This window comes from Charadrius vociferus, unplaced genomic scaffold, assembly GCF_000708025.1.
Source record: "Charadrius vociferus isolate BGI_N301 unplaced genomic scaffold, ASM70802v2 scaffold971, whole genome shotgun sequence".
Lineage (NCBI taxonomy): Eukaryota > Metazoa > Chordata > Aves > Charadriiformes > Charadriidae > Charadrius > Charadrius vociferus.
Genome location: NW_009646664.1, coordinates 157,388 through 170,889, shown reverse-complemented (window position 1 = coordinate 170,889; position 13,502 = coordinate 157,388). Strand labels below are relative to the sequence as shown.

Here is a 13,502-nt window from a genome sequence, read left to right as displayed (position 1 = left end):
AGGAGCAGCCCCCAAGCTGGGTCTTCCTGACCCCAAAACTGCTCGTTTTCCCAGAGTGATGAGCAAAGGCTTCTTCCCAGCCGCAACGGCCTCCCGGCAGCACCCGCAGTGCTCAGCTCCCCACTGCCCACTGGGCGCGCACACAGCACAGCTCCCGCGTGCTGTCAGAAATACTTTCTGAGAGCTGGTGCTTGAAGGCTGTTGGGTTTGCTGAGGGCACACAGGCCATCTAAGACACCAACCAACCGTTTCAGCAGCCAGGGCGACAGCAGCGCCCCTGCACCGTCCCCCCTTTAGCCCCAGGGCAGGCAGAAACCACGGGCAGCGCACGCGTGAAGCGCGCTTACTGGTCAGCAGGTCTGTCAAGCAAGAAGCCCACCGTACCCCTGACCTTGTCACGGAGCGGAGCACATCCGTACCTGGGGGAGCTCAACCCTTCCCGGCATCTCTCCTGGCTCCCGCACCCCACGCTGCACCCACACCTTGGGCAGACACATTTCCTGCATAGAGCACTTTGAAACGGTCTCAGAGCTCGTTAGCGACAGCACTGACATTACAGAGCTGCCTCAGCACCCTGTGACTGTCAGTTCCCTGCTCACCCGGCCCCATTGGCAGGTCCCTGAGACCCCATGCCCTGCAGGAATGGACGGCTCAGGAGAGGGCCGTGAACATGGGGATGCAAATTGCCGAGGTGGTAGGATCACTATCATAGTGATTACACACCCCAGGTAACGATGCACTTACCCTGCTCCAGCCTGCTTGAGGAGCAGCACCACACAGCGTAAGCGCAGAGGGGCCAGGCTGAAGGGACCGGTCGCAGGCGCCACTTCAGCTGGAAGCTGGGCTGAGCTCTTCAGCCCACTCACAACACAGATGAGAGTTCAATTGGAGGACGGCACCATGACCTGACTTCTCTGAACCTGACAAGTGCTTCTCATTTTCATTTCTTTACTCCTGGATGAGGTAGGAGCCCTTCACACATCTCTTTGAGGATTGTTCTGTTCAGGAGCGCTAACACCTCCTTTCCTCCTGGATTTTGATCCTGCTCTGGGAGAGTGATATTAGCCAAACACTCCAGATAATTTACTGGGCTCCCAAGGTGCAGGGCTGGCTTATACTGGCAGCATTGTGGTACTGTCTCGTTTCTATTCTGGCACCGGGTGCTGCTGAAAGTTCTTGGTTTCTTTTGGCTTGTGTTTGTACAGCAGACCAAGACCAGGCATTCTTGGCAACATCCCCAAAGCAGTGCCCACACTCGGGCTGCAGAGCTGTCTTCAGTTCCGGCCTGTATAAGGTCTCCTAGGAGCACTGAGATGCTCACTCCACCTACCTCCTCAACTCCAGCATGGCTCTTCCCCACGCCAGTCAGAGACATTGTTCGGGAAGCGTAACGGGCATCAGATACAAAGAGAGAGAAAGGGGAGGAGAGACAACAAGAAGGGCAGAAAAAGGCAAGAAAACCAAGCAAGGGTGAGATCTCCAGAGGGAAACCATCACCAGAAAGTCATCATCTTCATGAAAAGAAAACTGCTCAGGGCAGTGCTGGGTCTTCAGCAGACAACGTGGGACCCAGTTTGTAAGATGGACTACCTGGCACGTCAGCCCCTGGCTGGAAGCAAGGAGTGAGGGAACAGGAGCATCACTGCATAATGTACCCTTTGGAGGTTACCAAGGAGGCTTTACAAGAGGATGAGTGTCCCCAAGCACTAGGGTTGTACGCATTGCCTTCAGCCAACATAGGTATATCTGGCCCATGAGCAGACGGTCTCTCCCGGGAGCAAAGCCTGATACCTTCTGCACTTCTGGGGTAGGAGCAGCTCCCTCCAAGCACGCTGCTCTGCCCCAGCAGTGACGTGAGCATGGCACTCTGGATGCCTTCATTCACAGAATCACAGAATGGTCAGGGTTGGAAGGGCCCTCTGGAGCTCACTCAGTCCAACCCCCCCGCCAGAGCAGGGGCACCTACAGCAGTTGCACAGGACGGCGTCCAGGCGGGTTTGGAATGTCTCCAGTGTGGGAGACTCCACAACAGTCATCCATCAGACATCCATCATCTGCCGGTCACTATATGAACACGCGTTTCACAGCTATCTGACAGAAGCAAAGAGCCCATAAGAAAAGGTGATATTCTCAGAGTGCAGCATGCAGGATTCAGAGCAAAACAGGTTGTGGAACACAGTTCCCAATACAGGCAGGTACGTGAATAACACCGATACGCCTGTCTTCAGCTGGCAATGTGGTACTGACTTACCCCAAGATGCAGTGGCCCTAATTTCTACATCACCCTCATCTAGTGTGGACTCAGTGTGTAAGAAAAGTCCTGCTAGTCCTGGGTCTTGCATTATGAAGGAGAGGGCTCTCTTCATTCAGTCACAGCATCACAAAGCCACAGACTGGTGGAGGCTGGAAGGGACCTCTGGAGGTCCTCTTGCCCAACCCCACTGCTCAAGCAGGGCCATCTGCAGCCGGTTGCCCAGGACCATGTCTAGATAGCTTTTGCATATCTCCAAGGAGGGAGATCCAACAAACTCTCTGGGCAACACGTGCCTGTGCTCAGTCTCCCTCACAGTGAAAATGTGTTTCCTGATGTTCAGACGGAGTATTCTGTGTTTCAGTTTGTGCCCGTTACCTCTGGTCCTGTCACTGGGCAACACTGAAAACAGCCTGGGTCCATCCTCGTTGTGCCCTCCCTTCAGGTATTTATACACACTGGTGAGATCCCCCTCAGCCTTCTCTTCTCCAGGCTGAACAGTCCCAGCTCTCTCAGCCTTCCCTCACAGGACAGATGCTCAGGTAATTTTTCCACATTTAGACATTGTCACTGCTCAGTTTTCTCTTCTTTGGAATATACAGCTCCAGGCCTTGAGGGTCTTTTTGTTGATCATTTCCTTGTCTTCCTACCATTCCTGATGTCCTCTGCTCCCACCACAGCCCTCCCACTGCACTGTGGTCACCACACCTCCAGAAGAGAAGACCAGTGTAACTCTTCTTTACAGCCCGGACTCTGGTCGGTGCACGCGAGAGCTGTGCCTTTCCTGTGCAGCACGCGGCTGCTCGTGGCCAGTCTCTGACGTGGTTGCTCCTGCACATCTCAGCTCACTCCATCGCTGGAGGGTCGGGCCCTACTCAGGCTTCTGCAGTTGGTCTCTGCTGGTCCCAGGGCAGAGCTTGGTGCTTGTCCTGCTGGCCGCAGCTGGAGCTGCAACCCTGACCCGGCACAGTCCCTTCTGCAGATTAAATAAACCGAATGTCTGTTCCTTCATGCAAGGAACAACAACTCTGGAGCAGTGCTGGTGCAGGACAGACCTCCAGGTAACACCCGCTGTGTATCACTGCTGTTTGATTACTGATAAATGACTGAATAATGTCTTCTGAGTAGTTATGGTCTCACCTAATAGTAGCTCACTCTATATTGTCTTTTCTTAATTTCATTCTGAGAATCTTATGTGAAAGTGCATGAAATTAAGACATTTACGACACATAACATCTGCTCCTTCCGTCCCTTTTCCCCCCCGGCCCTTTGGCCTGAGACAGAAGGAAGCAGGATTGGTCTGACCAACTTTGCATGTGTCCCGGCACTTACAAATTGTTCAGTTACTTGCTGCAGTGTTTTCCAGGAGTCGAAGTAAGGCTGGCCAGGAAGAGGACCATGTTCAAGAAGTCACAGGCTTCTATCAAACACATGCTTGCGTTTGGCCCGAGCCCATGAGGCGCAGAAGCCGGAGGGAGAGCTTGGCAGCCAGGAGCGTGGAGGTGGGAGGGAGGGATGTGAGCAGCGTTGCTGACATCTGGTGATGAGCCAGAGGAACGGAACGGAGCGGAGCAGAGCGGGGCTGAGCGCGCCTGTGTACAACGAGGCTGTGCTCACCCGCATGTCACCCGCAGAGCATTGTACCGCAGGAGCATCCGCGTCTGCTGCGGAGCGTCTGGGCGGAAGCAGAAGTGCAGGAAGCATTTGGAGTCCTGCTCCGAACGGTGAAGTGCCAGGAGCGCTCAGCACCGGGAGAGCTGCCGTGGGGCCAAAGCAGCCGCGGGAGAACATCCAGCAGAGCTCTGCAAGGGACTGCGTCGCTGTGTGGGACGAACACTGAGGCTCCCACTGCCCCGAGTCAGAGACCCTCTGAGTGCCTCTCCGGTGGGATCACTGCGGGTGACACAGGCTGGTGAGAGCAGGGAGTTTGCCTCTGTGGGTCACATCCAACCCTGAGGTCCTTTGGCGATCCACAAACACCACCCAGTCCCGCAGGGTGACACACGCTCAGTGCTTCCGAACAGCTGAATTCTCAAAGCTAAAGCTTGGGAGAGCAATTGAATAGGAGCAAATGTTTAAATAAAGTTATAAAGTAGCAACAGCATTTATTTCAGAAGGTCTTTTTCAGAAGCCGGCGCAGACAGCAAATTCAGAGCAAGGAAGGTGATAGGGCCAGTACAAACCAGTAGTCACAAAACGAGGGAAACTAAGGGCAGACGTATTGATGAAGGGACCAGCACTGCTAAGGGAAAAGTTACCCTGGGGCCAAACACAGTCCCAGCAGTGACAGAGGCCAGTGACGGGCCAGTGTGGAAGAGCAACAAGACTATGGAGCATACACCTGTAATTAAGCAGTCTGATCTCTCTGGGACTTGGACTGAGCACCATGAAGGATGAATCCTTGTCTGGGCTAGGGCAGATCTGGTGATTTTTTAGAAAGCGAGATAGGAGAAATCTATATCGACAACGATAAGCTATTCTAAGATGCAATTAACTAGTAGATTAATTACTCTTGCTATTAAAAATGTGTCTCGTTTCTAATATGTGTTTGCCCAGCTTCAATTTGCAGCCACTGGGTCTAGTTTTACCTCTACATGCCACTCAGAAGAACTGGCTGTGCTGGATGAACGCTGCCGCCCCTCAGGAGGTGCGGCGCGGACCAGCAATGGGTATCAGCATGGTGACGGGGGGGGGGGGTTCGCCCACGTGCCCACGGTGCTTTGTGGAGGAGTGCTGCCAACCCCTCCTGCCCTGTAAATCCGGGACCAAAGAACAGGCACCTACAACTGCACCCAGGACTCCAAGGATCAACCACAGCATGTCCAACCACCCCTCCGAAGTTCCCAGTGCCAGGAATCACTGCTGATCCATAACTCACTCACGGCTCTTCTCGGAACCCTCTCCAATTGTTCTGAAAGGTCAACCCCAGAGCAGGACGCCCCAGCAGCAGAGAAGCCAAAGAACTGTAGTCGCTGGGCATCTGCCCCAGATTTCTGCCTATAAACATACATTCTGTGTAGTGAAAACCGAGAATTCAATAAATATTTCTGCTCTATTTGAAACAACAATGGATAATATTCATATTTTACAGTGGTAATGAAATACTTTATATTCCATCAGTAATTAAGGAAGATGCTAAAGAGAAACTGTTTAAGTAACAATTTTTATAATCTGCAGGAGGATAACTTACATCCAAGAGTATTTAATTGGCTAATGAGTTCACCGAACCATTGATTTTTTTATTTATAACAAATCATGGCACACTGGGGAACATAGGATAAGTGGTGGGAAAAACAAAATCCAATGTCTTGCCAGTGTTTAAATGTGTTCACAGGGATACCCAAGAAACTACAGAGCAGTTAGATCAACATACATCCCAAGCAGTCACAAACAAGCAGCCAAAGGATGTCCTGGGGAAATTACTAAAAGCTCGAACCCAAACTAATGTCATTCAAATTAATGCAATTTGGAAGAGGTACTTTCAAATTACTTTATGTAATTTTTTTGTAAGCCTACAAGTTTGATAGAGCTAACTAGATAGATATGGCATGCTTAGACTCCTGTAAGTCATTTGACTTAGTTCTGCATGACAGTCTAATAAGAAAAATTAGCTGTGTGCTACAGTCAGTATGATCAGTATTAGCAGATTTGAAAGAATTGGGTAACTGAAAAGACTTATTCTGTATAGCCATTTGACAGCTGTATGCTAGTTGTATTCTATTCACATATCAATGGTGTATGTTACTAGCAACCAGGGAGAAAATAAAAAAAAAAAATTTGCTGGTAAAATTATTGGGGTGGTTAAAAATGAATTATTGTGATGGTAAAAGTAACAGGTGGCACTTGCCCAAGACAACCTAATCTGGATTGCTTGAAACACCAGGTTCATGAAAAAAATGGTTTGTTACATCTCAATATAAGGAGCAATATATAGGAAAGAACATGAGGGCTTAATTTTACCACAGGGATGGCATCCTGGACAGTAATGAGTCTGAAAAACATTTAGAGGTCGTCCTCCTGCCAGACTGTGTACACAATCAAGTAATGTCAAATATGAATCTAAGGTTCCTGAGGCATTTGTGTGGATCTCACAGCCATACGGCTAAGAATAACTCTTACACTATCATAGTGCAACCACATTTTGGATGCTGTGTGCAGTTTTAGCCCCTCCATCTCAAAGCGATGCCCTAGGATCAGTAACGGGACAGGGAAAGCCTGTGCTTGTGGTTAAGGGTTGGGTGATGGCTTCCACGCAGGGAGTGACACAGTCGAATAGAACTACAGCCTGAGGAAGGAGAGAAATCACACGTATCTCTATAGTTTTGAATATCATAAAGAGGAACAGACTATAGTTGCCCACATATTCTTAGAATAGAGTTAAAGGGCATCAAATGAAACAAGAAGGTGACAGCGTAAAGACAAATAAAGGGACGTGATCAACACAATGTGCAATTAAGTTATTCTTGCTACAAGGCTATCAGAATGTTCAAATAGACATTAGTCCAAAAAGTGACTGGTCAAATTTATGGAAGAAAAAAAAAAAATCTCTCTACAACTGCTAAATACAAAGATGCCCTTTTGACTCAAAAGTACCTAAAATGCAATTTACTGAGCTCAGAGGTGGGGATGGACATCCTAGGGAAGGACTTTTCTATACTTGCTTTGTCCTTGTACCCTCCTGTAAGTACCATTGTGGTTTACTAGTCCACCCATTAAGGCATGTCATGCTCTTTACTGAGAAACAGGGAAGATCAGGTCGGAGTCGAGCAGATACCCGAGGCTGGGAATCCAGGGAGATGCTGATGCAGTTAAAGGAAGGAGGATACCAGGAACGGGTGATGCTGCAACTGCATGGAGAGGGTCAGGGTAAGACCCAGTGGCTACAGCTAGGATGGAAACTTCTGTCTAAAAATGGGATGGATTTTTTTCCCCTGAGCACACCATTGGACAGGCGCAGTGAGAACGTGGCAGTGGACTTGATTACTTCAGCCAGTCAGGAGGGTGTCTCTTGCTGATGGCTCTGCCAAAAACCAGGGTAGATGCTGGAGCAGGAACAGCAGTGTGTGCCCAGGAGATGTTCCCAGCAAACCTGGGACACAGAAGCAACCAGCAGCTGCCTGCACAGTTGGTAGAAACACATCAGAATCACATGCCCCTGTGCTAATAATGTCACACGCTTGCTGTCCTCAGTTAGACCATAGTCTTCACACTCAGGACAGCCAAATTTCCCTGGTGTAACTCCTGTCCCAGCAAGTACATTCAATGCTGCATTAGAAATTTCCCCTTTAGAAACCTGAGAAAAAGTAGCACAGCTTGTTATAGTGCCAAAATGTGCTCTGGAATACCAAACTTTTTAAATTCTGTTCTTGTAAAAGCTTTTAAAAATCAATTGCCAATCGATTAGCATAACTGAGTTAAACTCAGCGCATTTGTTCTCAACCTGCACTTAGCTTGAACTTTTCTGATTGTTTCAGTTCTGAAAAAGGGCTTGAGTGCCCAAAGCTTTTCTGGTGGGGTTTTGGTTTTTTTTTTTTAGTTGGTTGGTTTGTTTTTCCCCCTCCCAGTTAAATCAGTCAATCTGTAAAAGGTACTCTGCTTTTCCTACTAGCCTCACATTCCTTGACAATGGTTACTCAGCGGTATCCTTACATGCGATGACACTGTGCCCTTTTATTTTCAGTGAGAGCCCAGATGAAGTCTAGCCCGGAGACGTGTGCCCAGGCACAGCTTGCCCCTCGCAGCCCCCCGCCTGACCGCAGCCCTCCCACCTACGCTGGGATCCCCGTCTGCAAACCTGGTAGCTCTGAAAGGGACCCTGGAAACACGCCGCAGTCCCGGCATGGGTCCTTCGTTACAGCCGGCCCCTGTCCGTGCCGAGACACCTTTGTCCAAAGAGGGACCAGCAGTGCCTGGAGCTGCTCTGCCCCCCGTCTGCAGTGGCACCACACACTCCTGTGTCTGCAGAAACAAACCACTGTGGGTTCATCTCATTCAGCCCGAGCTGCCCTGATCACCCAAACACAGAGCAGACTTCAGAACCAGCAGAAGTAATCAGCAAGACCTAAGGTGCAGCTTTAAGCCTAAGAGCTGCAAGAAACAATTACAAAATAAAGCAAACCATTAAATTCAATCCTCCCCTGTCCTTAAGGTGATATTATCTTAGTGGCTGAGCATACATTACTGAACATACGTTATTGCTGGCATATGGACAGTACTGGAAAGAAGAAGGGCCGGTAAACCAGCCCCACGCGCACTGCTCTGCAGACTGTCTTCATACCAACAGTATCCCTTCAGGATAAGGCAATCCCAGTCTGTGCTGCTACCAAAAGGGACAGACCCTCTTTCTTTCTGCTCCTCCTCCAGTCACAGACACGATCTGGCTAACGATGAACACACTAAAGGGGGGATTAGAATGTGAGAATAAGACTAAGGGACCTCTTCCCATAAACAGATCACCCTGAAGAGCTCTGTGAGCTCAGCCACAGGAAGGTGGTGACTCCAGGCTGGGCTCCTGCTCTGGTTCAAGGGAAACGCACCACTCATCCATGGTAAGAGTACGGGCCCTTACCCAGGTATTTTAAAAGCTTTGACTCCACTGCTCTCTTCATCCCTGTTTTGCAGAGAGTCTTGCTACATCACCTCGAGCCAACACCTCACCTCTCTGCCCATGGATGTCATAAAGCACATGGATAAATCTTTTTGAAATATACCATCTCTATACAGCAATAGCAGTACCTGCACATACAGGCTGCCACAACTGATTTCCTCACACCTTTTCTAAGCCTGTGACGTGCAAACACATCCCCACTGTATCCTATCAGCATTCACGCTGTGGTGCATCACTGGTGTGAGTGCACTAGGAACAGCACACTGACCCTCACAGTTACTTCAAGCTTGCTGTCTCGGAGCAGCACGGTCTGGTTGTGTAAGGTGGTGATAATTAGCAGAGCAGAGCTACACCTTGTGTCCCAACAGGGGCAGAAAAAAACAGAAGGATCCTGTCTGTCAAACTGCTTTGCTCTGCGTGTTGCAGTGTCCTGGCGCTGATGTGGGTGTTAACAGAGTCCTTGAAAGAGCAGTGCACCACGAGGTGGAACCCGCAGTGCCACCCCAGGGCACCCTCTGCCACCCAGCACAGCTCAGGCACTCCTTGGCCAGAAGCTGGGATGGAGTTAGCTTACAGCAGATCTTTAAAGGATGTTTAATGCTTTGATTTCTTTACATCTGTGTCTAAATCGCAGGAACAAACGTTACCCTTCACCTTGCCTTGAGCGCAGCGCAGCCCCGGCAGCAGTGCGTGCACCCGCACTGCGCTCTGGCAGATGCTGCAGGGGCTGTCGTGGGGGCTGTCTGCTCTGTGCCCCAGGGACCGGCGTTCCCAGGGCACACTCCCTCCTTGCCCCACTATAATGTCCCCGGTGCTGACACAAGCACAGCTGCCCTGCACCAAGCTGCAAAGCCAGACAGCCCCAGACATCGAACCTGCACGGGAAGCATTTGTTTGGGAGGCCTCGGCCTCACAACCCCCACACGTTTACCTGTGTCCCCTGAGAAGCAGACGGATGCAGAGGTCTGAGTGTGCACATGCCACTAATGCACGGCACATCACACGGATGAGATATGTCAGGACAGTCTTCAAGGCAAGGCAAAGGATGCAGTTTGGTAGGTGGAGGGAAAGACCAGGGTTTATTCCAAACAGCTTTGGGTACAAACTGTAAACAACTTGACTAAAGACAAGACCCCAACAAGTGACTGGGGCACCAGGGCTGCCTCGTTCAGGTTAGAGTTTGCGGGTTTGGGATAGGGAGACTGAGATCCTACAACTAGAACTGTGATCAGGGCAGAGTATTTACTCCGTGTCCCACAAAATGCCCTAATCCCCATATCTTGCTTTTCTCAGCGAGTCTAGAGTTTGTCCTGATTAGTATGGGTAAACAGAATGCTCCAAAATAGGTGCACGAGGCAGAGCACGAAGCTGGCTGGGACAGGGACACGGGGACAGGGTGGGCACAGGGGGCTGGCGTGGCCGGGAAGGGGGCGCGCGAGGGGAAGAGGTTCACCAGGAAGGCACAGACTGCACCAGCAGGGATGGAACATCGGCACAGAATGGCACAGTAGGACCAGAACCGCAGCCCTTAGTAGAGAACGTCCTCAAAGCTGAGCAGCAGAAAACGGTGCAAGGCGCTAGGCAGCTGCAGCTGAGACAGGACCTGAAGCAATCGGCCCTCCAGGAAAGTCCTGAGCGTGCAGCGAGCCAGGTGCTGCAAGGAGCGAGGTCTTTGCTCCAGGGAGAAAAGCGACTGGTAGAAACGTGGGTATTTCTACAGAGAGAGAAGAGAGGACCAGAGGCAGATTAAGCTGAAGATATCACCCTGGGAGCAGAGTTAGAACCAGACACCCCTTTACCTTAGTCACTATGGTGCATCCTTCCTACCCCCCAACAGCAACCACCCCCATGCCCTGCAAATCTCCAACCAGCCCCAGCCCTGCTCCAAACCCCGCTCAGCCCCGTGCCTCCTCTGGCACGGCGCCGCCACAGCCTGGCTGCGTGTTCTCCAGCCAGCAGCATGCATTCCCTCACCTGTACAACCTCCACCGGAACCGCTTCCACCCACTCCTCGGAGACACGCACGTGATCGTAGCTGTTCATCAGGGCCTCGATGACCCGCGGGCAGGTATGGCAGTACCGCAGCACCTGCGCCAGGGAGACAGCAGATGAACACCGCCTTTGGGCAAGGTCCTGCAAGCCCCACCTTCACCTCCTAGAAAGCTGCACATACTTAACAACAGCCTTGGCAAGTCCAGGGAACTAACATCCTTCCCTCGTGCTGTCCCAGGAGGTCAAACCTACCCATGGTGGGAAATGCTGGACCCTCAGAGAGGGTGCCCGAGCCAACACCCAACGCACACAGCTGAGTCGCATTCAGCACAACAGGGTCCCACAGACTCTCCTCAGACACAGGGACTACGCACGGAGCAGGGATGCAGATGATCTTCCTCTGCCCCGCTGCCACAAGCGGCTCATAAGCAACCAACGCTCTGCTTTGTGCCAGGCTCCTTCTCTCGCATTTTGCCAGTTAGAGCACGAGCCGTTCTGGGGCCAGGACTGACACCCGCTTTGTGTGCAGCATGACGAAGGCACACCATGCCTCTGCTGAGGGTGCCCAGGGCTCTCAGGGACATTTTGTGCCCGTTCAACATGGGGCTGCAGAGATGTCCTGGACCTGCGCTGGGTGCAATGGGTGTCCTAAGAAGTACCGTCCCCATGTCAGCTGCTACCCAGAGCCCCAGGAAGGCATCGCACATGTGTTGTGCAACACCTCTGGTGTGTACCACGTCCGCGCAGGCAACACGCTGTCGCTGTGTATCGTACACCCCCAGTGCAGCCTTTGGAGCACGCAGCACCCACGCGTAGCCACACTGAGGCAGATCCCCCGGCTCTTGGCTCCCGCTCCCCATGGCCCAGGCCAGCAGTAGCTGTCAGAGTCTATTCCGGCTGTACGAGTGATCCTCATTATCTGGCGTTAATAGGAGATTAATTAGTGTTAATTGTTGATTTTCCTGTATTTTCCCAAAGGGGAGAGCAATCTGCTGATCTCCGGGCTGGGTAATTATTGCACTGCTCAGGAATTAAGACAGAAAATTAACCCTTTGTTTGCTGGTGTCTCGCAGAGACAGCATGAGCTGGAGGGGATGCCCCAAAGAGGAAACACATCCCCAGAGAGGAAAACAGCCAACACTTTCCAGGGTAAGTGATTATGGAAACTGGGCAAGTACAGCCACCCAGCTTGGCAGACAGAAGCAGGCAACTCCTACCAGAGAACACACCCCAGGAGAAACCTTCAGGGAATCCCAGACCAGTACTGCCCATTCCTTCCCCAGCCCTGGAGGAGGCAGGCAGGACAGCAAGCGTGCTGGCACAGAACAAGCCCTGCTGCAGCAGAAACATCCTTGCTCCCACCGGGGCCCCGATGCCCACAGCCTTCCTTTCCCTTCCCACCACACTGCTGGCGCAGCCGTGAGCCCGCACCTTGAGCAGGGAGCCAGGCCAGACGCGGATGGCTCCGTGGTTGAGCAGGGCTTGCACCACGAGCTCCGGGCAGTGCTCCAGCTTGTAGGCAGTTGCTTGCAAGATATTGTGCAGTGCCGTGTTGCCGCTGTAGTTCATGACGTTGACATTTGCACCCCGGGCCAGCAGTAACTCCACTATTTGAGCATTGGCATTCTTGCAGGCCAGGTGAAGTGGGTGCTGGCGGTCCCGATCTGCAGCGTTGATGCTAGCACCGCTCTCCACCAGCAGCTGGCAGACCCGGTAGTGGCGGTCCATGTCCTGGGGCTGATGGGGCTGAGCACAGCCAGCATTCAGGGGCGTCTGTCCCTCCTTATTCTCTGCCTCCAGCTCTGCCCCATAGCGCAGAAGCAGCTGGACGTGGTCTGTCAGGCCATGGCGTGCTGCTACGTGCAGTGCTGTGTCGTCTTCCTCCTCAGTCCGACTGTTCACGCTGGCGCCATGCTGCAGCAGCTGCTGGACGCACCTATGTGGGCCAAGATGTCTCAGTGACAGGCTCTCCTCTCCAGCTCCTATCCTACCTCCCCCTTGCCATGTCGGCTCACCCCACAGCTTTCACTTTTCCCCAAAAATCCCTGCTCCTCATGCCCTGAAGCAGTGGTTTTAAGCCAGGATGACAGACAAGCAGAGATACTGTCATCCCAGTTCTAGCCCATTCTCCACAGATCTTTAATAAAGTGTCATCACACCCAGAGTCTGCTCCCACACCCCTGCGGAAGGCTGTCTGCATAGCGTATGCCCTGCGCTTCTCAGCGCGAACCATCGGCTCGGCAGTGCTGGTGGGCAGCAAGACAGCAGCACCAAGCCCGGCGGCATCAGCTGAGGACCAGAGCCTGCAGTCATCTGTTGGACTGCAGGGGCGGCCCTGGTCCAGGAACAGGCAGCGAGGCCACCCCACTCCGCAGCCATTGCTGCGAGACAGCAGCCCACCCGCAGGGATGGGCAGGGACCCCTCCTGCACAGGATGATGCTCGAAGGGAGGGAGGCCTGCCATGTGCCCTGGGTAGAACTCACTCGAGGGAGTCGGGGCTCTTGCAGAGGTGCAGGGGCTTGTAGCCATCCTCAGAGACAGCCTCAGGGTCAGCGCCAAAGCTGAGGAGCAGTCGCACACAGTCCGTACTGGCCGCTGCGCAAGCCTCATGCAGGGCAGTCTTAACCCCTGGTGCGAAGTTGACAGCAGAG

At 52.3% G+C, this 13,502-nt stretch overlaps 2 protein-coding genes across 2 annotated transcripts in view; one reads left to right on the top strand and one right to left on the bottom strand.

The window, feature by feature from the left end:
- AGAP3 (ArfGAP with GTPase domain, ankyrin repeat and PH domain 3) overlaps positions 1-10,160 on the top strand; it is a 138,561-nt gene extending 128,401 nt beyond the window's left edge. Inside the window, exon 18 of the mRNA XM_009889178.1 lies at positions 10,152-10,160. Within this exon, the coding sequence (XP_009887480.1) occupies positions 10,152-10,160 (9 nt within the window). The remainder of the gene's footprint in view (positions 1-10,151) is intronic.
- Positions 10,161-10,386: 226 nt separating this feature from the next.
- The window catches only part of ASB10 (ankyrin repeat and SOCS box containing 10), an 8,773-nt gene continuing 5,657 nt past the window's right edge, over positions 10,387-13,502 (bottom strand). The window contains exons 4-7 of the mRNA XM_009889167.1: positions 13,335-13,497; positions 12,282-12,786; positions 10,833-10,946; positions 10,387-10,572 (exon numbers count right to left, since the gene is read on the bottom strand). Of these exons, the coding sequence (XP_009887469.1) occupies positions 10,387-10,572; positions 10,833-10,946; positions 12,282-12,786; positions 13,335-13,497 (968 nt within the window). The remainder of the gene's footprint in view (positions 10,573-10,832; positions 10,947-12,281; positions 12,787-13,334; positions 13,498-13,502) is intronic.